Raw genomic sequence first — 12,023 nt, forward strand, 5'->3', positions numbered from 1 at the left:
GAAGCGATACGTATGTGTCCACCGTTGGTTCTGGAAGGTCCGAAACTGGATGTTATGACGAGCGTAAACTTTTTGTTTCACGCCGGATGCACGTTTTCGCTATTGCGACTGGACATGAAATACGTGATTTTGTGCAGCATCGCACACAATATGAAGGCATGATAATAAATATAAAATAATCGACATTCAACATGACGTCATCGGGAATGGGATAACTCAAATAATTCACCGTAATTGACATTTCTGAGTCGACAAAGCCTCAACCGCCCAAACAGAATTCCGATGGGTTCCCGTGCGCCAGTTCCATGTTTCCGAACTCAGTTCGTGCGATAATCATTGTTCCTGGCCTATCCGACAAAAACTCAGCTGTTGTTGAATTTGAATATGCGATGTTTAAAAGTCGGATCGGCTGTACTTAATTGCACCATCTTCAGACGATCATTCTAGTTATGATATAGTCAAAGATTTCGCTGACTTCCTTGGGTCGTCCATTATCCAGTTCTTTTCCACGATCGGTGAAGTCCCCAATGTTGACGACCTTGACACAGACGTAAAGTAATCTTGTGATGCTTCATCACCAAGTCAACCAAGCAATAATATTTTTCGGGGTCGACACAAAAACGCAGACATTATTTATGTTACATAACATACGCAAACATTTATGGAACTGGTACACTGTCGACCATTAGTAGGACAAGTTTTGGAATATGTTGGTGCGGGTGACCCTTGTATCTTCCTCACGATCGACTTGACTGGCTCCACAGTGTTTTTTTTTACACGAACATGTCTCACGCGAATGCGACTCATACAGAGGAATAAGACAAAGCTATTTAGCAGCCACACGATGTATATGATGACGAAACCGGCCAGAGATGCCGACGCAGAGCAGGCGAACGTTGTCTTCGGTGTACCCGTGAACAACTGGAACTGCTCCGCGCAGACAGATGTCCAAGAACGTGTTAAAAATATGTTGTGGTTGCAACAAGCTTCACATAACCGCTGACAAAAATCGGAACAGGTGAAGAAAGTCACAAAATCAATTGCCAAGTTGACAAGAACGGTAAAGGAATCTGGTCTAATCAGACATGAACAGGCACGACAATCGTAAATTCAGAAAAGGTTAGAGGACATACAAGATTTTGGATAGCCATACGTTTGTCTTTGTCAGACAGTAGCGCCACCCCAGACGCTGATGAACTTAATCAATCAATGCCGAGTTTCAATGTTAACGAAACACGATTCTAAACTAGTCAGCAGCCGCGAACACAAATACATACTCCACGCTGTCATTTCGATGTAAAGTGGATGTGTAAATATTCAGCGCCCTCAAATGATATTGAGGGGTTAAAGTGTTACAATGCCTCATAACATTTACAGATGCGAGAGTGCAGAGACCCGACGCGGCGCCAATGTGGATTGGGCCAGGTTTGCCACCAAAGCCGACATGATGGAGTTTACGAGCCAATCTGTTGGCGTCGACCCAAACAAGCCTGTCATTTTCAAGATCGAACTGGAAAGTTGTAAACGTACAATGTGGAAATCATCGACGCTGTCTTAAAGCCGTGAGGTTCCTTCGTGATAAACCTATCTGAAATCAGAGAACCAGGCAATCAGAGACTCTGGTGTGTCGGTTGCTTTCATCAAACACTCTGTTGATGCAGATACGAAATAACTGAAAGTTAAAATGTCCAGCGATGGAATAAGCGGAAATATTATTTAGAACGGAATGCGAATCCAATCAATGCAAGAACCCACCGATGATACTGATACTACAACAAAACAAAACAATATGTAGATAGAAAACCCTTTCTATAACTACCTGACTTACCACAAACAGGCTGGAATAATGTCCTGCTAAATAGTTCAGATACTGTTTGACGCTGAGAGCCTTATATCGAAGTCGTGACTGCCAACGCTAAATTATGAGATATCCTGATGGTTTAATGGACCTTAGTCCGCCACGAGCATCAATAACCTCTGGAGTATATGATGTAGTGTCAGTAACGATTACAAGGTTGTTCATGTAGACTTGGGGCTTACGCCTTAATACTAACAGAACTGGATGTTATTTATTTGTGTACGCGTCCACCAATAACAGGGGTCAGTGAAAGAAACATATTGGTTAGAATTTTATGTGCGTGTTGCGCTAGGCCGCGATGCGTCTAGACCAGGACTGCCTGTCTAGCAATTGTACACGGTGACGTTAATAATAGAAGATGGACATTTAAGGCGGCCTTGATCCTCAAATCATTGCGGTATCGAAAGCTTTGACCCAGATCTGTATGTTATGTATATTTGATTTAATTATCTGATTGTTTGTCAGTTTTTAATTTTATTTATTTTTCATGCTATTGTAATGTAAACCTATTCACGGAGACACTTTTTTTCTCCAGAAAATAGTTTGACCTTGACTGTTCCTTTTAGTAAACACCAGGTTTGACCTAGATCCTGACCTTGATTCAAAATTAGTAACAACCACGTAAATAAGTTCTAATTTTATTTTAAAATGATTGGTTTTTGTCGAGGTCATGATGGGCTACTGATTTAAGATGTAAACAATTTTTTTAATATTTTCGAAGTGCTGGAACATGATCACGTGACCCTTTTGCGTTTTTGAATACGATATAACCTTTATTTTGGAGAAATATTCTCAGTTGGGCTCTTTCTTTACACTGGTAGGTGTATGTTGTGCTGTTTGAAGTTATTTCAAATTACTTGGATTCAGAAGGATTAAATCTTTTTTTCCTGGAAAATACGTGTGCTCATGTAAAATTCTTGAACAAAGACAGCTCGTATAAAAATTCATTCGGATTTCCAAAACCAGAGTGATATTTCTTGTTTCTACAAGGAACTGTAGACTTCAACACTACAGGTTACAGCATATGTCATCATCTTCCATCTTGGATTCTTCGTCAGGACCCGAACTTAAAATCAGTAGAACATTTTGTTTTTAGGACTTCTAAAATTTATTCGTGGATTTTTTTTGGATTTGATTCTATAAGTTCATATTTTTTAAAAATTTTTACAGACCTTTTCCAGGAAAATAAATTATTGTATTTTTTCAAAGCTTATTTCCACTCTTTCTTGTTACTGTTTATTCTAGTCTAAACACGTAACATAAGATGTAACAGAATCTAACATTACAAATTTACCACTACTACTACTACTGCCATCCAAGTATGTGCAAATATTGCAAATTTTGGAGGTTACATGGATCGTGGATGGATGGAAACACGGAATGAGGAACTGAAAGACGTACGAAAAAGATAAATGCGGATGCCTAATAATGGCCAAGGAAACCATATAATTGCATGTGGTGGTGACCCTGAGTTATTATCAAAAATTACAAGAACTGTTTCAACTATTACACTTTTAGGCAGTATGAGCAAACGCCTGTAATATTGTTTTAAAAAGTAAATGAATAACACTGAGTAAAAATTATTTTTAATGAGGACAAATCAGACCAAGATTTACCATCATCTTGCAAATTAAAAAAAAAAACTATCACAACATGGCGTCCTGAGGTTTCACTTGATCGCCAACATGTTAGACACCAAAACCAAAATCACTTTGCACAAACATTTGTTTAATGTCGAAATCGTCAATATTTACAATTGCAAATGTACAAATAGAATCATAAGATGGCAGTTTCTGATTATGACAGACCCTACATCAGCTTAATTGCTTACTCTGCCCCTTCTTCAGTCGTGCTACTCGATCTTGATATTGTCCCTCTTACCAGTGATCTCAAATGCTTGACAAGTCCTTCTGTTTGATAATATTCAGCTTCAATTAAGAGTTCTCTCCACACGTTTTCATCATTTGGCAACGTGCCTTCCTTGATGCATCCATCTCGAAGATAGTTTAGTATGTACCGGAAATGCACGCCATCTCTGTCGATGAAATAACTTCCGTCAGAGTCTGAGCGAAGCTCGTGACGCCCACTAAACATGGCGGCAAGCATGGAGTTAGGATCTTTCGTGAGTGTCAGTAACGAAGTGGTAAACTGGTGGCCCCCTATGTCTAGTTTGATCTTATTCTCCTGAATCTTGTACATTTCTGACATCCGCTGTCAAAACAAAAATAACAAACTACTGTAAATTCCATTAAAATATCAGGAAATTAATATACACTTGTGCGTGCCCCCCCCCCCATATATATATACACACACACACATACTGTTGTCTTCGAAGACAACAAACAATATTGATATTGGGCTGTCATATATATTTGATGTTAACCTTCCATGGAGGCTTTTTTAAGCCAGTTTGGTAAACATTAATCCAGTGTGAGATATAATACAAGCTTGGTTTTAAAATGCAAAAAGTACAAGTTAGGAAAAGGTTACAAGAATTATATATCAGGTTTCCTCTCGGAAGAATCAAATTTAGTTTAGACAAATTGAGACACATTTTACTGCAATACACCAAGAACCATACGTTTACATGACCTATTTTATACGAGTCAAAATCTCAAGTCTTCATGACATATATATGCTTCCTGATCCTGTACGTGCTTGTTCTTTGGGACAGTTGCATTCACTATCAATTTGTTTTTACAGGAAAGAACGGAGAAGTACCTTAGGAAATTAAAAATTAAAACAGTCGTTTACTTTAACTTCGCTAATGGTGACAGTAGGTGTGTGCGCGCGTGTGTATTTGATTTAGATTTTTAACGTAGCTTTAACAATTTTTCAGTCATATCACTACAATGTCTGCAGTGTTGCAGTTTATAGTGATGTTTAGCATTAGGGCATCATGTCGCAGATATGTAGCATGATGTCTCACTCAGTCACATTATCCTGACACCAGGCCGACCAGTCCTAATACAAACCACTTGATGCAAAGCAACAAGCGGGGCAGCTGCTAGTACCATTTTTATAGGTTTTTGGTATTACATAGCCAGGGGTCGAACCCGCAACTTCCTGCATCCAAGGCGGACGATCTAACCACTCAGGCCACCGGAGGACAGAAAAAAGATCGAATGAGTATTAGGTTGCTGATTCAAGCGAACCAAACAGAGTGTACCATTTAATTTCGATATAATTGGGCGTTTGAATATGTCTCTCTCTCTCTCTCTCTCTCTCTCGCTAAAGATGTATGTTGTAAAGACTTTTCTACAACGGCGGAACGGAGCTTTTGATTCGACGATCTGATTAAAATCAGATTTTCACTGTTCTACGTGAAGATATGATGGCGACCACTTAGGGATCATGTTCTGGTGATCTATGTTATTACACTAATTGTTAATTTTATCAACTAATCAACTGAAGTATTTTATATCCGTGTTTGGGAGGTGGGGCAGTATAGCTGAAGAGCATCAGTGTGATTTACTTTCAAATGTCTGAAAGCTGCATTTCCATTGGCTAACTCAAAGGTCACCAGAACATGACCCCTAAGCGGTCGCCGTCAGAACTTCACCCAGGACAGTAGAGATCTGATTATAATGTTGCTGTTATTAACGGAATTTGTCGAATGTATCACATCACTACTTTTGCAGCACTTTTGACAAAGAGCGGAATTACGAGTGGCTTCATACACTGAATTAAGGGGGCGCACCCAAAATCTTGATTATTTAAAAGAATGGTTTCTGTTAGATAGGTATTTTAACAAATCATTTCCTTCCTTCCAAACTTTAGTTCGATTGGAAGAATGGTGAATTTTATGATAAACGGCAGCATTGGGGATATAAATAGACTGTGTCCCGATAGTAGTGAAACATAAAACACAAGTAGAAGAAGGCATATTGTCATAGAAACATTCATGACTACAAAAGAACTGATGATTTATAAATCGTGCAATCAGCTTACAAAGATGTAAGACAACCTCTATATCCAAGTCGTTTATTTACTACAAATCGCACACTTTTCCTTAAAAAATCAATCTGATTAAAATCAGATCTCCACTGTTAGACATGAAGATCTGACAGTGACTGCTTAAGGGTCATGCTCTGGTAATCTGTTATTATCATAATCGCCAACTGCATCAACAAATCAGATGAAGTCGTATATCTTAGCGTTTGGTGAGTGTTGTTGTTGTTCTAGGGTTTAACGCCATTTTTCAGCACAAGATAGGCTATACATGGCGGCCAGTATAACTGGCGGAGAAGCTACCGGCAGGCTTTCCCACGTACCAACGTTAGCCGAGCCTTGGACTCGAACCCACGCAGACAGAGGTTAGATGGCAGTGATCCGTAACGGAGAGCGCTTTAGACCGCTCGGCCACTCGGGGCCCCGTTTGGTGAGTGAGCAGTGTGGATGAAAAGCATGAATGCGTCTTGAACGATTTGATTCACTTTAAGATTTTTGAAAGCTGCATTTCCATTGACTAACTCAAAGGTCACCAGAACATGACCCTTAAGCTGTCGTCGTCAGACCTTCACGTAGGACAACGGGGATCTGATTTTAATCAGATTGTTAAAAAATCAGCTCCATTACGGCAGATTTACTGCTTGCCTCTGATCCTACGCTTTGATACATGTTTTACTTGCACACACACACACCCTTAATTTCACCTCTAAACATGTTTTGGCCTACATCCGTAAAACGTAATAGCTGGCTTCTACATGCTTGCTATATGGGCGCCCCTGTTGATGTCTAAACTCTTGGGGTAAGGTCAATCTTAAACCCTTGGGGTAAGGTCAATCTTAAACTCTTGGGGTAAGGTCAATCTTAAACTCTTGGGGTAAGGTCAATCTTAAACCCTTGGGGTAAGGTCGATCTTAAACTCTTGGGGTAAGGTATATGCATGCTACATTACATACTCGGAACTACAATTACGCTTTGTTTACGATGTGAAAATGCTGAGACTTATATATTTCGTCTGTAAATCTGGCGATAGATAACGGAATTTCTTCATCCAAACAACATCTGCTACATTTCAAACATAGTTGGCAGACATGGCTACAAATTATATGTATCTAGTTTATTTATACTTTTTTTCGTGTTTTTTTTTTTTTTTATTCACTGGTCAACCCTTCACTACCACTGTTTACTGGATTACTGTAGAAAGGGTCAACCAACAGAATCCTTACCAGTCTGGCTCTGATCATGCATCATAGACTGTTTACAATCACGCGCACACTTGCACGTGACCGACCTTCCTCTCGTCAGAAGCAGAAGAAAGAAACTGAGATAACAAAAGAGCAATCATTTACCGCTTCTAATTGATGTATAATTGCACAGCCCAAAAAAAAAATATATATATATACAACAAAAAATAAGGCAGTACGCACACATAATATATTGTTTCTGCCAAGCATTTTACGTCAAACGTATATATTTGGTCATTACCTAGGAATGCTTGATTCAAGGAGTTTGAACCTTTGCGTTATTGTTCTGTATTGAAACAAAATAATGGTTCGAAAAGTTCAAGTTGTAGTAGTAGTTGTTGTTGCTGATGACAATGATGATGACAGACTATACATGGTGACCTGTATAACTGGTAGAAGAATAACCCGGGAAATTCCCGGTAAGAACCACCGACCCATGGAAAGCTACTAGGAAGTTCTCACATACATGCATTGGCCGAGCCCGAAACTCGAACCGAAGCAAACTAAACATGCAAAGTACTCGTGTGTTTTATGTAACTTGTTATATGTAAATATTAATGATTTACACAAACTGTATGTTTTTGTACTGTGAACGTCAATGCATGTTTTTAATCAAGCGTCATTCACAAACCCATTAATTACAAGGCACGTGCACATACATTTGCAATTCGTATGTGTGAAGAGAACAAAATTACGAAGATAACTATTACGCTTACGTTCATTTATATATATATATATATATATATATATATATATATATATATATATATATATATATATATATATATATATTCTCTGAAATCAAAGCTTTATGCTACATTTTCGTGTTTATTTTAACTGAAATAGTGAAGGTTCTAAGTGAAATATCTTTGACTTGAAAATACCTAACATTTTTGTACATTAGGTCGTATTTAAGTTACATTTTTATCTTTGGAAAGTGGGGAGGTATATCTTGAATTCGGAAGTTTGGTATTGTACGTGGTCACTCCAGAGCTGCTAAAGATATCTGCATGAAAATTTAAGATTTGTCTACTTTTCTCCCATAAATCATTACTGGAAATCATTTAATCTTTTATTTAGTCTTAAGAGTAGGGCTGATTTCCTGAGATTGAGAGTTGAGTAAAAACAATTTTTTGGGTTCAACGTTATTGACAGTTAAATAATTGGACGTATGTCAGAGGCAAGCATACAAGGTCGTACCAAATTGTCAGCAATAAATCGTTGTTTTTTATGATAGACAAACTCATACTTATGCACTGAAATGGGTCGTGCTGCATTTTCAGCAAATTTTGCTTAAAATAACTGCTTACAAAAACGATTATCACGCTACATAATAGACACGTTCCCATCATAACAGTGGTCTAATTACTTCACCTCGGACCTATCAACCTGTTTGATAAAACAATTAAGATGGTGTTAATTCGTCCAGCTGTAACCAGCAATTAAACGTTAATATAACTGCCATTTAACAGGGCTTATCTACCTGTGATAAAACAATTAACACTGTATTAATTCGTCCATCTGTAACAAGCGCTTGACTTGTGTGTGTAATAATCCAATCAATGACTTATTTCAATAACATTTGAATTGCTCGGCAATTGGGTGCGGTGTTTAAAAGTTGATTGAAATAACGGTTACATCCCATAAAGATTATATTTAATATGAACGTTTTGTACTGAAAATTGCCACTCAACAGACTTATAGATTTTTCAATGTCATAAAATAATGGGAGAAAAACTGATATCAGTAGCACACTGGTGAAACTTGAATATGTCGGCTACATTCGCAACTTCGAAGTCCATTCTGCGGGCCATGCCCCGAATGCATGCGGATCATGCCTTTACAAGCCAAGGTACAATGTTGTGTATTAAAATATTCGCACACCTTCCCGTTTGTGTGAGAACCCACCTCACCCCGATTTTAAAAACGGAAATCATTAAGGATATATAAAATGAACACAATTTTGTCACTTAATTCATCAATGTATAATTATTTCTAACCTTGTTTTCACCAAGATGTCCCCAAAATTGTCAACTTGTTGGCATTTCGAACCAATCAGAAGCTCTAGATGTAAACACGCTGACAGACTGCTCACTGTCCTTTTCTGGTTTCTAGAACAGCCAATTTCAGTAAAAGCTGTCGTCTTCGTCCAATATTTGCAATGTCTACTTTTAATTTTTCTAAAACAAATTGAACAAATATAAAAGAGGAACTCTTGTATACACGTTTTCAAAAGAGGTGTAACTGTAAAATTTACGGAATTATTGTGGTTATCAAAGACGGTGAAGTATGATATCATCTCTATTTCTTATTTGGATAGAGTCGCCCGTGTAAATATAGCGACCGTGTTAAAAACAAACTCCCGTTTGATTCGACATGCCAACAAATGTATAGTATTTGCCCCCTGCCGCGACAATCAGTTTAAAAATTATAAACTGATGAATGAAATTGGTATGTTTTGTGCATTTTTGATACCCATTTTGCCTTTTGTTTTTAGAAATGGTAGGGGGTACAAACAAGCAGGAGGGTGTGCGAATACGATAATATCCTCGTACATGGCTCCATAGAGAAACCCACCTTCAGCTCTCTCTCGAACCTGTCTCGCTCCTTCTCAAGTGCTTCGCGGTCATGGTCCATTTCAGTTTTCCTCTGCCTCGAAGTCTTCTCCAACTCTGCCCGCTTCTCCTCGTATTCCTTCTCTAACCTCTCTTCTCTCTCCTCGAACAACTTCCTTCGTGTCTCATAGGCCTCGATTTCTGCATCAAGCCGTTGTTCTTTCTCCTCGAGCTCTTCCTTCATACCATCAAAATAGCTCTCTCTGCAGCACAACTTCCGTTCTCGCTCTCGCAAAATGCTGTCCTTTTCTTCAAGATATTCTTTCGCTCTCTGAACAAAAGATCCAAAATTAATATGCAGTCTTTCCAAGAAATCTTTTCCAATATGATCAATCTGTTCATGTATATCGAATTCCCAAGTCCCTGTGACGTCCTCGAAAATGTCATGATCGTACAGAATTCCGATTGGGCAATCTTGTGTGGCTTGCGTGTTATCTGGGTTTTTTCTCCAAATACCGTCTGCACCTAGAACTTCCAGCGCCACGTACGGACGTATGAAATCTGAGTCTATGTCAAGGGCTTTGCCGATAGCTTTGTCACGGACCAGTACAGGTCGCCACTCGCCATCCTGATCTGGTTTCGCCCACATTCTTGTATGGTGAGCCAAGGGAATGTTGTACAGCTGCCGGATTTTCCATTCAATATGTCCAACTTTTTCCATTTTGCTGAATCTGACATTCTGAAAATCCTCGGGAGGGGCATTGGTTAGCATTACTTTGAATGAATTTAAGTGATGCTCAATTTCCGGCGCGCGTGCGTAGTTGTAGACAACCAATTTTATTGGCTTGTGTCCTTCAGCTAGTCCATACCACTGAAGAAGCAACTTCCACGCATCTTCGTGTATGACTTCTACGGTATGAGCATAATCTCTTCTTGTGATAATGGCGCCTGGATGAACACGCTGTTGGAAGTATTTCCTTGTGCTAGGTATTCCAAGATACTTCTTTAACTGTTCTAGCCATTCCGCTACCACCACAAACCAAAACTCTCCCTCCACTAGACGACGTTCGAAATGCTGTTCTATGATGGCCCTTTGTGCAAGAGGGTCGGGTATTGTTGGCCCTTGGGTAATGCTGGTCATTTTGGCTAATTTTTCTTGGCTGGAAAACTTATGCACCGCATTTTCCGACCCAGCAACATGAACGGTATACGGAGTGCTTCCGGGGCTACCGCGATTGCTGCAGCTGCGAGTATTATAGCTCGGCATTATACCTAAAAATAGACGCAAAGAACTATAGCATGTGCGAATGGTTGCAACTTGATATGACTGGAGTTAGGATAATTCACGAGGCGTAGTTTCGCCTGGCTAAGTGCCACGCGACTTTGTTTACATCGTGGAGTCAATACGGATTCTGCATTTCCGAAATAAACATTATCATACAAAAACATTATAATGAAGCATTTTTGTTTCTTTAAAGTAAAATTCAGGAAAACGTCTGCTAGATTGTATCAACACGTTAACGTCTCTGAATGTCATTCTGACTAGCGTTTCAAACAGTTTCTAAACGTACGATTACGCCTGTTTTATTCATGTGCATTGCTTATCAAATTATTAGATAGCAATGGAATTCGCATCAATCTAAACATCTGGAGCTTGACAAATGGAGAGATAAAAGAAAACATGTCATATTTTGAGTTTCGCTCTACAATAATTACGCACGTACAAAAAGCTCAATTTAGAAAGAGCAATTTGATTGAACGATTATTATTCGAAATGGACCAATGTTCTGGCATTTTTATTATTCCCCCGTCTGTCTCCTCGTCTTCTTTTTTTTAATTTAGCGAGCAAGAAAATAACGCAACGTTCTTGAAAACCTGTAGTAAATAGAGTTTTAAGAATTCGAAGAAAGTGTATGTTCCATATTCGTGTATTGTGCTTTTCTCTACCTCTATCATGTTATAGTCTACGTATCTTAAAGAATATCCCTTAAAATAACACTTACATCTTATTACGTTCTTGCTATTGAATAGATAGATAGATAGACAGAGATGGAATCGTAGAACTATGTTCCAAGTACAAAATCTTGAAAGTATAAACTTCTGTAGAACTGAATTTTAGGCAAAAACGTTTATTTGAACTCTGCTTATAACTTCTATACCATGCAAAACATTATAAGCTTACAACATAATACATCATATTCAAAGTATTATATACTTACGTAACTTCTACATGTAATTCTCTGCTCCTGTCTGTACGACTCTGACATATATTCTAAAATAAATCGAAGAAAGAACCGTTTTTAACTCTTTATATACCGCTACATTCCCGAATCCAAAAGCTGGCAAAGTTTCAGTTCGAGTAATAACCCAAATTCACGATGCGCGGAATATGCCATTTTTATTTTTACACATATACAG

At 38.5% G+C, this 12,023-nt stretch overlaps 2 protein-coding genes across 3 annotated transcripts in view; one reads left to right on the plus strand and one right to left on the minus strand.

Annotated features, from left to right (window-relative positions):
• The window catches only part of LOC149795297 (snaclec jerdonibitin subunit beta-like), an 86,397-nt gene that overhangs the window by 5,325 nt on the left and 69,049 nt on the right, over positions 1 to 12,023 (plus strand). The window lies entirely within an intron of this gene.
• On the minus strand, positions 3,570 to 11,978 carry LOC149795298 (uncharacterized). The gene is made up of 3 exons (XM_089965023.1): positions 11,825 to 11,978; positions 9,628 to 10,877; positions 3,570 to 4,069 (listed from the first exon to the last, which is right to left on the minus strand). The coding sequence occupies exons 2-3, from the start codon at positions 10,870 to 10,872 to the stop codon at positions 3,686 to 3,688; spliced, it is 1,629 nt and encodes a 542-aa protein (XP_089821149.1). The 5' UTR covers positions 10,873 to 10,877; positions 11,825 to 11,978; the 3' UTR covers positions 3,570 to 3,685.

The sequence above is a fragment of the Sinohyriopsis cumingii genome, chromosome 7 (genome assembly GCF_028554795.1).
Source record: "Sinohyriopsis cumingii isolate HCF-2022 chromosome 7, ASM2855479v2, whole genome shotgun sequence".
In the NCBI taxonomy this organism is placed as follows: Eukaryota; Metazoa; Mollusca; class Bivalvia; order Unionida; family Unionidae; genus Sinohyriopsis; species Sinohyriopsis cumingii.